The sequence below is a fragment of the Crassostrea angulata genome, chromosome 2, assembly GCF_025612915.1.
Source record: "Crassostrea angulata isolate pt1a10 chromosome 2, ASM2561291v2, whole genome shotgun sequence".
NCBI classification, from domain to species: Eukaryota; Metazoa; Mollusca; class Bivalvia; order Ostreida; family Ostreidae; genus Magallana; species Magallana angulata.
This window is the reverse complement of record NC_069112.1, coordinates 38,492,629-38,510,295: the sequence shown is the minus strand read 5'-3', so window position 1 is coordinate 38,510,295 and position 17,667 is coordinate 38,492,629. Positions and strand designations below refer to the sequence as shown.

General features: G+C 32.0%; 1 protein-coding gene across 1 annotated transcript; it reads right to left on the bottom strand.

Moving 5' to 3' along the window:
* Positions 1 to 11,121: 11,121 nt before the first annotated feature.
* On the bottom strand, positions 11,122 to 16,834 carry LOC128170638 (fucolectin-1-like). The gene is made up of 4 exons (XM_052836411.1): positions 16,697 to 16,834; positions 16,415 to 16,469; positions 12,277 to 12,504; positions 11,122 to 11,632 (listed from the first exon to the last, which is right to left on the bottom strand). The coding sequence occupies exons 1-4, from the start codon at positions 16,832 to 16,834 to the stop codon at positions 11,418 to 11,420; spliced, it is 636 nt and encodes a 211-aa protein (XP_052692371.1). The 3' UTR covers positions 11,122 to 11,417.
* Positions 16,835 to 17,667: the final 833 nt, after the last annotated feature.

Below are 17,667 nucleotides of genomic sequence, written 5' to 3'. Positions count from 1 at the left end.
TAAGATGTGGCCAATTTGGTCATAAGGTGGGATTGTTTTATCTAAGTTAATCTCCGTTTGTACATTTCTTGTTCTATACAGATTTGAGAACAAATTAAATCTAGCTTATGATGTCTTTAAAATCCTTTTCCTCCATTGTTGCATTTTACGGTCTTACAGCGAAAATGTATTAAATCTTTAAATATGGATTTCTTCTTCCACAGGTGTTGGATATAAACAAAATGTGCAATTACGATGTTAATAAATCACTTCACCGAAATTGTAAAATGAAATGCTACAAGACCAGACGTTCGGGCGCTTGGGTGGGCCCTAGGAGATGAATTTGTAAATTGACGACATTTAACTTTATCCCGAAATAGGTAATAATTATGTTAATGAACATTCCTTCATTCAAGGGCCTTATTAAAGGAGAATGTACCTGACATCTGTGAAATACTTGTGATCAAGCTGAAATACAAAATGTTTTTAAAGATATCAAAACTCATATCGAAAACAAGAGGTTACAAACAATCAGAAAGTGAACCTTTTATGCAAGAAACTCTTTCTGCAAATAGAATGGATCTCCCCAATAAACAAAAGAAAAAAAACAATAAAAAAAAAACCAATCCTTTTCTGTAGGGATTTGGTGACGAAAGTTTACCTATGTATAAAAGAGTTAAGGAAATTGGGATAATATACAACATATGACGAAGTACGCATAAAAATATTCACAACGCCTCATTTGGTTGCATACAGTAAACACAAAAATATAGGTGATCTTATCATTAGATCCAAATTAAAACCAACTGGAGTTCGTGGATTAACTGATTTATGCTAAAGGTGAACTCCTGAAGAGGCGGGCCTTATTACAATTTTGAATTGACATGTGCTTTCAAAAGAATTATGTTTCAATTGCTAGTGAATTGTTTTCCAATATATTCTTCACTATTGTCGAAATACAACTTGACTTTCATAAACAAATTGAAATTGTACTGCAAAAACATTCTAAGTGCAATTTATTGACGTCAATACAATGGTCATATTTTTATCTTCTCTATTCAGATCCCCTACTATAGCCTATTCATTTTGTTTGTTTCAAAATTAACTTAGCTTGTTAAACTTACGATTTTTAAACTGTCGTTACTGTTATTTGATAGTTTTATCTGCTTTGACATAAATTCTAGATTATTCAACATAATCAAATCTTCTTTATAAGCATTCTTGTTATTTTGTCTTCAGAAGATGCTAAACTCCCGGTATGTAGTAATGATTTAAAATTCGTACCTGCAGGGAACTTTTAAAGTCCAGTGATTAATTTATTTTATTTTCAATTTTACGTTTTGCGTTGGTTTCCTCGCAAAACGATATGTATGTAAAATAAAATATGATTTTATATGAACTGTGCATGTTTTGGGAAGGTAACATTTGAAATTGACACCCCGAGAAAACCATTGTCAACCGAAGCGACGCGGAGTTTTGAATATGTATCTCTGTTGAATGTATTAAAAACACTAAATGCGCAGGTTTGATGTTCATGAAGCGAAATTGGTTTATTGAAGGTTCTTTTAGTAACTAAGTAATTCTTGGCCCTTTGGTTGGGCTATTATGGCCACTTTATTAACACATCAAACTTTTTTTTTTCTATTCCCATATACACATTCGAGTTACCAGTAATAGCAATGTTATTGAATAATCCCTGGTTCCGTGGTCAATGGTACATTCCTAAGAGTTAGATATTTTGGGTAAGGGTTCATTGAACCTAGGATTTTATTTTTGTAATTCGAAATAAGTTTGAAAATATTCTAGTTGCCAGGCTACGATGTCCAATAAGTTCATTATCTAGATTGATGAATTCATGGCCGCTGGATACAACTTCACTCTCAAAAGTGTGCTCAGGTTATTAAACTATCCAACTCTTTCGGGTACAAACTTTTATTTTACCCACTCCAAAATTGCCATTAAAGGTCCCAGGGGCAAGAATTTAAAAACCCTGATATTCTTTTGGTTTTGTCGCCTTTTTGTTAAGTGATTTTTGCATAGATCAGATTATAATAATGATAACAACGATTATAAAAAGCTAAAAAAATCCTTTTAGACTATCTGACAAGTCCATCATCTTGTGATGGCACTGATGTAACCATCAGCGCCTATAAGCCTATTTTTTTATATTAGAAATCACATAATCTTGAAAAAAAAACATAAGCACTAAAATGTTTTATACTACGTCTTTATCTTCAAACATACAGGGAACATTGCTTTTTAATTTAAATCTCAGATAATCGTTTCATTGCAATCACTGGTAGATTTTGATATTGATAAAAAATGATGGATTTCATAGTTTCATACTCTAAATAGTGCATTGAATATTGAATGGTTTATCAAAAGGATTTTTTAAATATAAATTTTAACAATCCTTTCATTGAGTTTCATTGCACTATCTCGAGTTTTCTAAGATTGACTTCCTTTAAATATATCTCTTTAATATACTCGAAATGACATATTTTTAAATTAAAAGTTTCTGCAAAAAAAAAAACTAAAAACAAAAAACAAAAAACAAAAACAAAACGAAAAACAACAAACAAACAAAAACGTTGTTTATAAAAAAAAATCAGTCATTCTATGTTGACAGTCTGAAGAACATTTTGATTTTCATAGAGATTGATTTCCTTAAGATCTATATCATACTAAGAATAATACACCCTAAAGCAAACCCCACTATTTATACAAATAACAACTAGAAATATACTAGTAGCTGCAATAATGTAGCCCTCTCTCGTTTTTGTTTTTGTTTTTGTTGTTTTTTTTGTTGTTTTTTTTTTGGGGGGGGGGCTACAACTCCATAGAATCTACGTAATGGTGCATGTGATTCACTCCCGCAACGATTTCCTCTCAAATCGTATATAAATAACAATAACATTTGCATTTCTTACCTGAACTCAAGCGTTGTAAATGTCTATGGCATAAATTAATCCAAAAAATATCAAGTATAGTTCATATATCGGTTATTTTTCGTTTATGTGAACAACGCAAGTTAAATTTGTCCGCAATTGTTACTGACCTCGACCGGTTTAATTTTGGACAGCCAATGAGAATTCAGGAGCGGGTCTTGAACTGACTATGAAAATCCCCCTATTTTAAACATAATTAACGCGGTAAATATGAATTTCCCATTATACATCATTTCCTAAAATGAAATTTTAGTGATAGAACGAGATAAGATCGATTATTTACACTGACATTCACGTTATCAAGCCCATCAAACCTCCAAGCGTAAATCCCATTAAATCACGCGAGAATTGTCATGGCTGCTGAAAAAGAAGACTGGAAAACATGCTGATGTGTTTTATCTAGTTTTGATTTATGTACGGTTAGTTTGTTCAACCTGAACTAAAAATCATTTTATCTTAAGGAAGTCATGTATAAAATAGATCTTTTCAGACCGAAGTCAGCCGCATTAAAAAAATAATTTTGCACCATTGCGGAGATCCTGTGGAATTGTAGCCCTCTCCATTAAACATCAGATATAAAAAAAAATCTGAGAGGGCTACATTATTGCAGCTACCTGAAATCCAAACAACCATCTCATTGCAGTAACAATCTCAAGTATTTGAAATTTATTAAACTTTGATCTTTGATATCTTTTTTAAACTGAAAATGACATATTGTTAAATGATTTTTTTATACTTAAAAATTCGTTTTCATCTATTTAAGTTGCAATTTACTCTACCAATTATGATTGAGATTTTATAATTTTAAAGGAATTTACTGTACTTTTTAATATGTAATAACTACTTTAAAAAAATAAAAACCTGTCTCTATGTCTTCACATGTGGTAAACCTTTACATTGCTATGATATTAATGAAGATTGAGAAGATATGGTACATGAAACAGTGGTTGAGGCACTATATTTGGGCCATTATTGCCACAAAATTAATGTAGAAAACTTTCTTTTTTACTATTTAAAATTTATACGTGTATAGATTAGAAAGCATTTTTGAGAAAACGTGACAGAAAAAAAATAATTACTAGACGCTCGTTGTGAGTAACAAGAGGTCTTCCGTTTGAAAACATCTAAAAAGGCTATCGGGACAGTATTAGCATGATTATTATTCCGGTTAGGTTATGGTGAAATTATTGGCCCCTTGTCAAGGATTCATTTCTAAAATGTGGCCAATTAGGTCATAAGGTTGGATTGTTTTATCTAAGTTAATCTTCTTTTGTACATTTCTTGTACTATAGAGATTTGAGAACAAACTAAATATCTGTTTATGATGTCCTTAAAATCCTGTTCCTCCACTGTTGCATTTTACGGTTTTATAGCGAAAATGTATTAAATCTTTAAATATGGCTTTCTTCTTCCGCCGGTGTTGGATATAAACAAAATATGCAGTTACGATGTTAATAAATCACTTCACTGAAATTGTTAAACAAATTGCTACGCTTGGGTGGGCCTAGGAGACAAATTTGTAAATTGATGACATTTAACTTTATCCCGAATTAGGTAATAATTATGTTAATGAACGTTCCTTAATTTAAGGGCTTTATGAAAAGAGAATATCCCCGACATTTGTGAAATTCTAGTGATCAATCTGAATTACAAAATGTTTAAAGATTTCCAAAATCATCTCGAAAAAGGAGGTTACAAACAATTAGAAAGTGAACGTTATATGCAGAAACTCTTTCTGCAAATAGAATGAATCTCCTCAATAAACAAGAAAAAACAAACAATAAAAATATGTACTTTTTTGTAAGGAGTTGGTGACCAAATTTAACCCATGTATAAAAGGGTTAATGAAACTGGGATAATATACAACATAACGAAGGATGCCAAAAATATTCACAACGCCTCATTTGGTTGCATACAGTAAACACAAAAATATAGGTGATCTTATCATTAGATCCAAATTAAAACCACAAATGGAGTTCAGGGATTAACTGAGTTATGCATAAGGTGAACACCTGAAGAGGCGGGCCTTATTACAATTTTGAAATGACATGAGCTACTTAAACCGCCGAAACACTCCTAATTAGCTATGGCATATAAGTAAGTAATTCAATGCTCCATTAATAGTGTCGAGTTCAAATAAGTTAAAGACATGTCTGCGTTCTAAGATGACTTTTTGGGACCAAAAAATCTTTTAACATCATGCAATCAAATCTCAAATAACATTTAAAAAACTAGATGCTGTCATTAGACAGTAATGCCTGCACCAAGTATTTGTCCCTAAATAACACTGTTTTTACCAGTTTGATTAAAAATGAAAGCCACATGCAAGTTCTGGTAATACATTTAAAAATTATAATTTTCATAGCTGAAGGATGAGATCCCTTTAAAACAAACAAAATTAAAAATTAAATCATGCCCTACCTGTGTCGCTTGCCGGCTTTAGATTTGCTTCTGTGTGCCTACATGTACATCACCGTGTGCACAGATTTAGAGAAGGGGGGGGGGAGCGAGGGGTCCAGGCACCCCCCCCCACCCTCCATGACAATTTATTTATATCAATAGTAAAATTCCCAAAAATACACCTTGGACCCCAATGCTCTTACAGACATATACATGTAAACGCTCTAACCCTTCAATGTTAGTTAAAATTATTTTGGGGGTAAATATTATATTTAATCTTATTTGTTTATTTCAATAGGAAGTACACATCACAATATGCAGGTGTTCTTCACCACCATAAAGTTGTTATTTACCTAATAAAATAGTGCAAGGGATTTTAAAGAATAGTTCATAAAAACACATACATGTTACAAATAACTGATCTTTGTCTGAAGTTACGTACACAACACAGGTATGCAGGTATCATTAGTGGGTACTAGTTTTACCCAGCTCTTCGATTTACATGTATGTGTTTTTCATATGCAGAAAAGGATAAGTTAACATGCATAAACATTTCTTTTGTGATGATCATCTGAAGGAATTCATTATTCTGCTTTAATTGGATTATCATTATGATGTTGACCAAAATAGGTAAGCATAATACATGTATAGCATAATATAATGAGACACCAGCAAACAAAAGCATTACTTTCACTTTCTAAATAAGTGATCTCCCTTTGACAGGATACTGTATCTTTATATAAGCTTATCATCGTTACCTATCCTTTCTGTCATTTTAATTGCAAAGGGTATTTTTCTTTCATTTGTAAGACTTACACTATTGAGTTTACTCCATATTGACCCTGTATAAACAATTTCGTATCAAATCTGTGTATTACATGTAAGTAAGTGTAGAGTCTTATCATTATCATATGAGTTATAATAGGAAGAAAGGAATATTTCTTTCATAATGTTTTATAATGCATCGAAAACAATGTAGTCCATAACCTAATGGGACTGCTTTGACCCCATGAAACAGGAAAATACAAAAATTCTTCTATTGTCCTTATGATGCATCAGATGGTGTAAAGTACATGACCCCCAGGTGTTGTCTTTACCCCCCACCCCCACCCCCCTTTTAGTAATAGGAAATGATGATTCACTGTTTATTTTGTTAACTTCTGAGATCCTCATCCCTAAACCATAAAATTTATTCTACTTTATTGTGTCATTGCGCATCAAATTGTGTGTAGGTTATGCCCCCTTGGAGACACCCTGACATTCTAGAACAAGAAATAATGAAGTATGTTATCTTTATCTTTATTCATGTGTAGTGTTCGATCCATGTGGGTAATACCTAGCCTAATGATGACACAGCTTGGTTTAGGAGACTTTACAGTTGCCCCCAAACAGGCGAATACACATGGATATAACATGTTGTTTATCAATCTTAAAAATTGAATTAAGCAATTTCCAAAATGTTAATGTGCAGTAGGAGAGAAAAAGCATTCAAGAAATGATTTAAAATGTGCTACTGTACACATGTAAGAATGTAAGAAGACTGAATATTTAGAACCAGGTTTGATTGGAGGGGTGGGGGGGGGGGTTGGATGTAAAGTATAAACATTTATAATTTGAATCATTTATTGTTATTAATCTTAACTTTTCTGAAAATTAGTTATTGATCCCAAGGTAGAAAAATGATTTCTGATCATATCTTAATATATCAGAAGTCAATTATGCAAGGTGTAATGTATTTTTTTTGAGAATAACATTTTTACCAGTTTATAAAACTGTTTAGACCCCGAATTATATTTTGATTTTATAGATCATTTGACAATTAAGGAGGGATGGGTTACAGTTTATATTTCAGTTTGTTTGGGGGGGGGGGGGGGGTTCCAAGTCATATATTTGACATTTTTTTTAATGTAATTCAAAATAAGACTAACCCATACTACAGCCATGAACATGAATAGTATAGAACAAAACACAAACTGATACATGTATATATACATAGGAAGTATTACAAAACATAGATGATTGATCTATATCTGGGTTCTTAAATTGAATCATATATCATGTACATATAATATTGTTTCTTTGTTCAAGGCATTTCAGATGGTATGTATACGTCATGATCCCAAGTGCTCTTCCTGATATTATCAAATATCATAAAAACCATTCTGCCCCCCCTTCCACCTTAATCAAAAGATATTATTATTCCTTAGGTCATAGCGCATCAGTTCATTATGACATGTAAGTCATGACCCTAAGGGGTCATCCTGACCCCCTTAGAATCAGAAATTGGCAATTATCTTCAAATTTTTGATGTTTGGTGATCCTATCTCTATTTAATCTTTATTGTGAAGTCTTCCGAATGAAATTTGGAGACTTATTGTTTTTGCACAGTGCTTATTACATGTATGATTATTCTTCGTCTTCTTCTCCTTCTTTCCCGCTCTGAACTTGTATTTCAGAGATGGCTGAACAGAATTGTACAAAACTCTAGAATACGATAGGCCTGCATATCTAGTTGTGCACCCTGGCTTGATTTTACTCATTTTGGGTTAGACAACCACTTTTCGGGGGGGGGGGGGGGGTCAAAAGGGTGTGGGGTCTCACATTGAACCTTGTATGAAGAATAGTAGACTCTATTGTAAATGGTTACTTTAAAACGGACAAAGATAATAATATTGGGTTTTCATAATCACATATTGACTATTACTGGCAATATAGAGGTTTTATTAGATCTGATCTCACCCTTAAATAATCTTAACATTAAAAAGAGTAATTGCTCTTCAGTTTTTGTTTATTAAACTGTCTAGGCTTATCACCTTTAGGTAGACATAAGATAATTCCAAGTCTCTGTGAGATGGTGAGTTCCTTCTTCAAAAATATACATTCAATGGCTCGTGCAACAATCTTTAATATCTTTTTAAAAAAATTGAAATAATCAGCAGTGTACCCATTACCTCCAAGAGATTTGTTGTTATTCATACGTCTTATGGCATTAAATACATCTCTTTCTAAGAAAAACTCTTTCTAGCCTATTTGACATCTAATTTTCTAACTTAGGTGAATTGTAATTATAAAAGAATATTATCTACAATTGTTGTATTTCTTTGAAAATGTTTGCTTTTGAAGTACAATAAGACGATATTCTATTATTGAATAGATAACATCAAACTTTAAAAAAGTGATGAAAGATTTGCTTTTATAATTAACCTCAATATGTGTTTACATGCAATGTTAAATACGTTATCTGTTGCTTCACTTTTTTCTGTCGTCATTTTCGGTCTTCCCATAAAGTAGAGTTATCGTTACTGAAAGAGTTAATTTCCCCTCATAGCAGGTATGCAGTACTTCCGTTTATTAGAAGATGAGTAAGCAGTGCGGGAGTTTACATATACGACGACGGACGTTCACTGAAAATTGACTTTTCTAACAGCAAAAACATTTGATTTTAATTAACAAACAGAAAACAGAAAACATCAAAAGTTATAAAAAAAAATTAAAATGAACGGAAAGAAATCGTTTGGTTCCAATGTGTATCGTGATGTACAAAGTTTTGCTTAATCGGCAAACAATGCGAGAGAACACATTTGGATTCTTATTTTCGGGATAATAACTCCTTTTGTTAGCTAACGGATTGATGGGTGTTATAGTGGTTTCTCTGATAAAATGAACCCACCTGTTCCGCAAAATGATGTTAAAAATAAAAGAGAGGACTGGAGTTGAAAATCGACTTCTTTTCTAAAGAAATCAAATATAGAGATATAAATTATTAATGAACAGTCCCTATATTATTTGTTTTTCGTCTTGATTTTCGGTCGGTCTGCTCCCCCCCCCCCCTCCCCCTCCCCTTGCTTCGAGCACTCTTTCAAAATATGATGTTCGCACTAGCCTGTGGAGATGTATTCGTTCGAAATGCCATGTTTTGATAAAAAAAAATATGTATACACGCTGGTGGGCACCGACAGTCATCAATTCAGGCAGGTGTCATGCAGGATGTTTAACTAATGAAAATCATTTGAATTTCTTAACAAAACAGGGTCTTTGACCGGTTTTATAAGGTTAAGAAGAATGACAGCGTTAAAATAGAGCTCAGTGATTTGAAATATAGATTTCATCGAAATTAGAATGTCTTTGGTTCAAAATAAGAGATCCTTTTTCTTTTAAGTTATTGAGGGGACAGCTTATACACATTTTTTGTAGTTTGTTGAACTTTTAGTACCTTTATTACTTTTATCATTTATCTCAGTGCCCTTTATATAATTGTATTGTACTTTATTCACGTACCATACATAGCAAACAACATTTTAGGGAAACAACTTTTCATCAACAATTAAGAATGCAATGAACTATATATATATATATATATATATATATATATATATATATATATATATATATATATATATATATATATATATATATATATATATATATATATATATATATATATATATTAACGCGAATGTTGTCGATCAAAATCGGAACGCAACTTTATATGAAAACACGATTGCCAGCGATGTATGCGAAAAATTGCGCAAAAGCTAGGTTGTAGATGTTTTTACCCATTATCGCTTAAATTCCCATAATGAGGAAATTGAAATTATTCATTCATTAATCTAAATAAAATCCATCAGGAGGAAGTATAGTTAGGTCCGCCAATAACCAATGCAGATACGTACGTACGTAGGTATAATGCGAATCTTTGTACTTCGACATACTGATAGATTGAAATACTCTGTTTTGAGAGGTAGACAGACAAAATTATACATGTCTTTAGGATTGGTCTGCGTGTCCACTTCTCTTTATAATACAGTGTACATGTATCAGCAGCGCTCCACTGAAACAACGCTGCTCATCGCCAGCAACTGCATTATATATTGGTAGATGGCAGGAGCCTGGCATCAATGAGGGGTAGATGTGGGGTGGGGGACTACCCTCCCAACTACTTGCAGCAGATATTTTCATAAATTTACATATATGAAAATGTAAATAACATGAAGTTCCCCCCCCCCCACCTTTTTCGGGGCAAGTAAATAAATTGTGAATCTGTGAAAAGAAGGAAATGGTGTTATGATTTTTGGTATACATACAGTAAAGTAGTACACTACAACCCCCCCCCCCCCCTCCACTCATACACACATACTCACGGATTAGGATTTTCACGATTTTAGAAGTTGTAATTTTCTTTTTCTTTTTTTCCCTTTCCTTTTTTTAATTTTTTGGTTTGTCGATGTTTTTTTTATGAGTCCCACACTCCCAATCCACTTTTAAAAAACTATGGTATGTGCCTGGATATGGTACAATTAAACGCCCTAGTTAAATCTACCTACTGTTTGTTTTTGTTTGTTTGCTTCTTTGTTTTTTTTGTTTTTGTTTTTGTAATTTTTTTTGGGGGGGGGTTCTTCTTTAGTATTTTAGTATAACAACATCCTTTAATTGCACAATCGTTTTTCTACATCGACAATTTACATCAATAACCGATTAAACAAGACAAAAAACGTTTGTTTCAACCAATTTTTTATACTGGTTACATAGCGCTATTCCTGCTCTAATGGAGAGATACAATGTAACTCGTGTTACGAACGATAACTCCAGGTTATGAAAACCCCGAATATTTAAGCAAACACAGTTCCTTGAATAATAAATGCGATATTCAAATTAAATGCATTCTAATAGACATGTGTCCATACATGTATAAAGTCAATGCACACAATAAAAGATTAATTATTTGAAATCAAGCAAACAATTTCAAGTACCATGTTCACTTTCTACTGTAATTGTTGTCATCTTACAGGTATGATGTAAATACATCGATAATAAAAAAAAAACCAAAAACTTTGAAAACCTTTTCTTAAAATTTCACACTGGTATAAAGCTACATGCATTTACATTTTTAATATCAAATGCATGCATTATATTACGAACGAACACGTATATGTATAATTAAGAGTTGTCACCGCTGTAAAAGAAAAAAAAAACCCTTAAGCCTTTCGCCAAAGTCAGATTAAAATGAATAGACAATACTTTCATCAAGTTCTGCGAAATTAAAACGATTTACGTAACGTTTCAACTATAAGACGTTAGTTATGACAATGATTATACAGCGACTCCAAAGACGTCAACTTCACAAAGAGTGAGATACTCGGTTGTTTTGGAGATCTTTACAAATCTCCCCTCTGGTATTGTCGGACAGTCGATGATGACCACCTGTGACAGAGTACCGGGGCCAGCAAAGAAACCACAGACAATGTTGACAGTTGATTCTGTCATCCCTACAGTGACAGTAACATCCCGCAGTCGGTGTGATGAATCTAATAATTGAAACAAACGAATGGCATTAAAATATGTAAGTGAGAAAAATAATGAAATTGTAATGTGTACTGTACGATAGTCCAATACTCTCATCCCGTTTTCTACTATTTTTACAGCAGTGGTCAACGATAGGCTCTATTGGCTCTTTTAAATGTCTATAAGTTTCAAACTATGAGGTGCTGAAGTCTCTTGTTTAACGTTTAAATGATATTTAATATGGGTATCCAATGATATTTTATTTACAAAATGAGCAAAGTGTTATATAATTGCACAGAACTACAAACCACATTACGTATGGAACAACCATCATAATTTTCTTAAATCAATTCATATCTAGATAGCAAAACTTCTATTGAACTTGCACAGATGTATCCGATCAAATATTACTTGTTTGTACATCCTCTATTTGCAAAAAAAATTAAAAACAGATTAAAAATTTCTTTGGGGTTTTGTTTGTTTGTTTGTTTGGTTTTTGTTTGTTAGTTTGTTTTTTCGAAAGGGGGGGGGGGGGTATTTGCTTTTTTCTGTGTGTTTTTTGTGTGTGTGTGTGTGTGTGGGGGGTGTACATGTAATCTAATAAGATAAAGTTAGGGACTCTAACAGTGCACTGTATTTTAATATTTAATTTACTTTGTAGCTTTACCTATTCCGGAGCTATCTGGTCCTCTGTTGACTATTCTGACAGATGTAATGAAACACACAGTTTGCAGATCTACCATCCACCAGGGGTTTATGTCGTTCGTATCTGTGCATTGACACTTGTTGTTCATAAGGTCTGTGCCATAGTTACCATCTACAGCATACTCAGCTGTATAAGTATAGTAGGTTGACGACTGTTTGGTAGGTTTACGCAACGCAAGGTCCGACAAAACTGTCATTGGTAATACAAAAACAAAATAATACAGATTTTAAGTGATCATAATATTTAAAAAAAGCAATACTGTGGCTGTATGTGTGTCTGTATATATATATATATATATATATATATATATATATATATATATATATATATATATATATATATATATATATATATATATATATATATATATATATATATATATATATAACATATGGTTAAACTCAAACGCCAGAAATTCAGGAAAAAAATTATTCCTAAATTTGTATTCATCATTGAACGTCTTCGAAACCTAAACACGGTGGATAAAAATCCAATGAAATCTAACAAATATTTATATAGTCAATTAAAAAAATAAGTTTATATTTGAACTTGGTAGTGATTGCTTCGTCAATTTTACAAGTGAAAATGTTCTCCCTTTTCAAGGTACATCTGTTTTTTTAGGCATAAGTAAATATTTTATTAAATCAATACCTTTAAAATTGCTTATGGTAGATGTATATGTATCTCACGATGCGTCAATATAAATATAAACATTAAGTTATAACTATTTTATTGATTAAATAATAAATAATCTACTTGTGTTTGTTAATTTGTTATAATGCATTTTCTACCTAAATATGGCTTGTTTCGACGTGCCATAGGTCGTTTTTTTGACAGTTTTCTTTACGTCAGCCGGTCGCAACACATACCGAAGAAAATGTCGATGTGCAAATTATCTGATTGCAAACTGTTTTTATAGAAATAAGATACCCGTTGGTATAATTATTAATTCTAGTCAAAATTCTTAAACATTTGTGAAGAGCAACCGTAAGCGCGCGATTGATTTTTTATTGCGTTTCCTTAAAACATAACTTATTATTTCGCTTTGTTTTTTAGTGGTGAAAAAAAAACCTGAAGCCGTGTTTTAGCAAAATCAATTAAAGATAAGGAACATTTCATCCTGGACAATAATCTATATTACTATATTAAAATAATAGACTCGATTATTTAGCTTCAATACCGATAAATCGGAGGAGTACTGTCTTTTGATTTATATATTTTAAACATTATTGTTACTTGAAGATTACCAATTTCTTTTGATTTTTTTCTCAACCAGGCTTCTTTATTATTAATCAACGAAAATTCCTCAAAAAATTCCGGAAATCATCTGAATTTTTTGGATTTTATAATCTTGCGCATGCGCATTATATTCACGCTAAATCACTAGAGGCTCTTTATGTTTTGTTTCCACAATGTCATATTTTCATGGATAAACTTCAGGCACGTAGCATCGTTTTTGCATCCACAAAATCTCGACAAGCAAAAAATATATAAAGAAAAGGAAAATTTTAAGTTTCCCAAGATCTTCAAAATCCTAGTCCGGGGGGGGGGGGGGGGTGGGGGTGGGGGGGGGGGGGGCTGGCGTAGTATATACAATGTAACTTAAAACTTCAATTTCACTCTTCATTTCCTTATTTTTAAATCTTTTTTTTTACATACTCCCAAAAAATATTTTCATAATTTACAGTATATCATTGATTTATTTCTATATATTCTAAATTTTAAAGCATCTAAATAAATCTTATTTCAAACACATGTTTATACAATGTATCAGATGGCAATGCGTATCGTATTCTCATTTAAAAGAACAACGTTGAGAATATTTGTTTAGTTTAAAACGTGTGTAAGCTTGACCGCTTTCATTCAACGAGTCGCTCTCGCTAATATGATTAAAATTATGTGTAAAGATACATAGATGCTTGATATAGGCTGATTATAAAATTATGCAAAACTAACTCGACCGAACAAAGGATAGCATGAGCTATGGATATACTTACTAAATGTATTTAACAACGAAAGAGAGAATGACTGTTAACAACTATCAATGTTCTTCTATAAAAAAAAAGTTTAATATTCACATTGTTTTAGAAAAACTACTTGTTGTTTTTAAAATTAACCCATGGCATTCCTTAAAAAAAAGTAACAAAACGAAAAAAAAACGCACGATCATGCACGAACACGCACGGTAAATAACGCAAACCAATTTTCCTGATATACGCACGATCTCGCACATTACACGAACGATCACCCACGTTACACGAACTTTTTAACACGATTGGTTTGTCAACAGTAACGTTGTTACCACTGTATTGCTTCCATCAATTTTTAATGATTTTTAATAAAAATACACATACCTGTGAAAGAAATATAATTAAAAACGACAAAGAGGAATATATCCAAGATATCTCCATTGAACAATTATCCCTTTCCACTCATAGAATTTCACAGGAACGAAAACAATTTTCTTACGGAGATTTGTAATGGGAAATGTTTACATCTTTTCTTCATTCGGAATACACTCGGAATACATCGCGCAATATTTTAACGTTATCATCCGGGCTAATTAATGGCTGATGCAATGCAAAATCTCCATAGACATTCAATTTTGGGATGTGTATTGAAACTTGGAAGCGGTAGAGGGGGCGTTTCAAAAGAGACATTTTTCATATTAGTGGATGAACGTAGTTTGAGCACATAGGTATATACTATCATTGAAATATCAAGCAAAAAGTGGTGAAAGCAAAAACTCGGGACATAGTTTATAAAAAATCCTGAGAGTTTTGAATGTCAATAAGATGTGTAAAAAACGTTGTTGAAATATGTTGGATTCTGCAATTACAGAATTAAACTTTTCGAGGAAAGGTATTTACAGCTTCAAAATGGTTTTTGTGAACAATTTGACTGTTATATTCAATGCAACTTAATTTTCTTCAAATTCGTTTTGGATCGATTCAGCAATTGTGTGCTACATTTCGGGTATATGGGAGGCATTTCATTGTAGGATCCCACGGGTATTCTATCCCTTACACTGCAGTGTAACGGATAGGAAACCCGTAGGTTCCCACGATGAAGGCATTTTGACTGTGATGAAGGCATTTCCCGAGACACAATTAGATTATTCCACCTCAGCAGAGTGTAGTGAAATAATAGCATTATTGTAGGCTTGAAGTTTCGTTATGCAAATGTCAACAATAAACGGTGTTTCGATGTATATATTTTGTAAATGCCCGATATCATATGCAATGTCAACCCGTGCACGCACGGGTAAAAGTCTAGTACTTTAAAATAAGGAAGACTATGTTTAAAGAAAAATTGGAGATAACTAGAGGGAAATTAATAACCACTTTGAAATTCTTATTATCATATATTCTCTAAGGTCAATATCTAGTAAATGAAAACTGCGTAGAGGTTTATAAAACTCACAATATTAATTTGTTCAATGACTGTTCATAACTACGGGTTTGTTTGATAGGGTGGAGAGGGACTTAAATTTTAGTAAACACAATAAAAAATCAGGTTCTAGAATTGTCCAGCGGTCACTGTTTTCACAATTTAGAATCTTCACTATCTTATGGTACTTGTAAATAATTTTCGTTATTACAGCATTGAAGTCCTTAAGAATATATTTTTTAAACATTTTCTTTATCTTTACAAACTGCAATTTTCTGCTACATAACGGGTTTATGGGAATCATTTTAACTGTGGTGAAGGCCTTTCCCGAAACACATTTAGATTATTCAAACTCAAGAAAGTGTTGTTAAATTAATAGCATTATTATAGGCTTGGAGTTTGGTTATGTAAATGTCAATAATACACGGTGCTTCGATGTATCTATTTTGTAAATGTCCGACATCATATGCATTGTCAACCCGTGCCCGCACAGGTCAAAGTAAGTTTATTTCTACGTTAATTTTATTTTTTTATAAACTTTAAACTTCTCTTTGAGCCCCAGTATTGGTTTGGCGATCACAATTTTAACAGGTTAGAATATTCACGATGTATACAACCTTGGTGTAAATATTGGCGTTTCTAGTGCAGTTGCTCTTGAGAAGAATTTTCAAAGGTTTGCAATCATCTCCCTTTTAAAGCAATAACTTACTTTTCTTGCATATTCTTTGAGATGTTATGAATAATCCACCCGAACAATCTTTCTTCTGTAAATATATATATTTATTAAAATATTACCTTCAGAAAAGAAATAAAAGACCTAGATTTTAAAAAAAAGAAAAAAAATATTACTCAATTATTATTGAATTTAATATATATATATATATATATATATATATATATATATATATATATATATATATATATATATATATATATATATATATATATATATGACATTTCTTTAAAAGTCTTAATGTAAAAATGTACTTACAGCTGTCATTTCGTAAAGTCCACATTGCGTTGCGGTGTTTGAAGGTACTGTGTGTCCAGCGCGCAACCGACAAGTGTGGGAACCGTTAAGAAAACAAAAGTCAAAAGCAATACAAAGTGCATTTATTCCACAATGCATCGCCGAGAATTGACGAGAAAGGGTTGGATATCTAAAACGTCTGCATCCTGCGTCTCAGAAACATGTCCTTCTTTGGTAAAATGCCAAGAAGATGAAGACAAAGGTCCGGAAGAATTTATCAATTTAATCAAATGCAGATATAAAATTGCTGCTAAGAAAATCATAGTACTTTTTTTTTTCTCTGCAATTTCCAAATATTGAACCATAAATAAAACAAAACAATGCTTGGCATAAACATATATAAGAAACAATATTTCGGTTCACCATTTTTCAAGATCAGCCCATCCGTAGATCAACCAATCCAAAAACAAGTTGTACTATTCATTTTAATATATTCAAACAACTTCAATATTTATAATCAATAGCTACACTTTTGTTTCTTTATTTATATCGATTTTATATTTTAAATATAAAAGGAAGAACAAAATTAGCTCTTACAGCTTAGACCATTAAATACATGGTCTACACTATTGTGAAAATACAACTCGAATTTCATTTACGAATTTAAATTGAACTAAACCCTGTTTGATCTAATGATCTATAATTCGTACCTTCAGGGAACTTTTAAAGTTCAGTGATTTATTTATAATTTCATTTTCCTTATAGCCTTTTGCGTTGATTTCCTCGAAAATTCTTTGTATGTAGAACAAAACATGTTATTTTATGAATAGTACCTTTTGTAGGAAGTTAACAGTTGAAATTGACACCCCTTGAAAATCATTTTCAACCGACGCGACGCGGAGCTTTGAATATGTATCTGTTTTGAATGTATTAAAAACACTAAATGCATGGATTTAATGTTCATGAAGCAAAATTGGATTTATTGAACGTTC

Coding starts and splice junctions, on each gene's coding strand:
- LOC128170638 (XM_052836411.1), bottom strand. CDS start 16,834: ATGCATTGTGGAATAAATGCACTTTGTATTGCTTTTGACTTTTGTTTT. Junction 16,470..16,696: donor GACTTTACGAAATGACAGCT/GTAAGTACATTT, acceptor ATATATTTACAG/AAGAAAGATTGTTCGGGTGG. Junction 12,505..16,414: donor TCAAAGAATATGCAAGAAAA/GTAAGTTATTGC, acceptor TACCAATGACAG/TTTTGTCGGACCTTGCGTTG.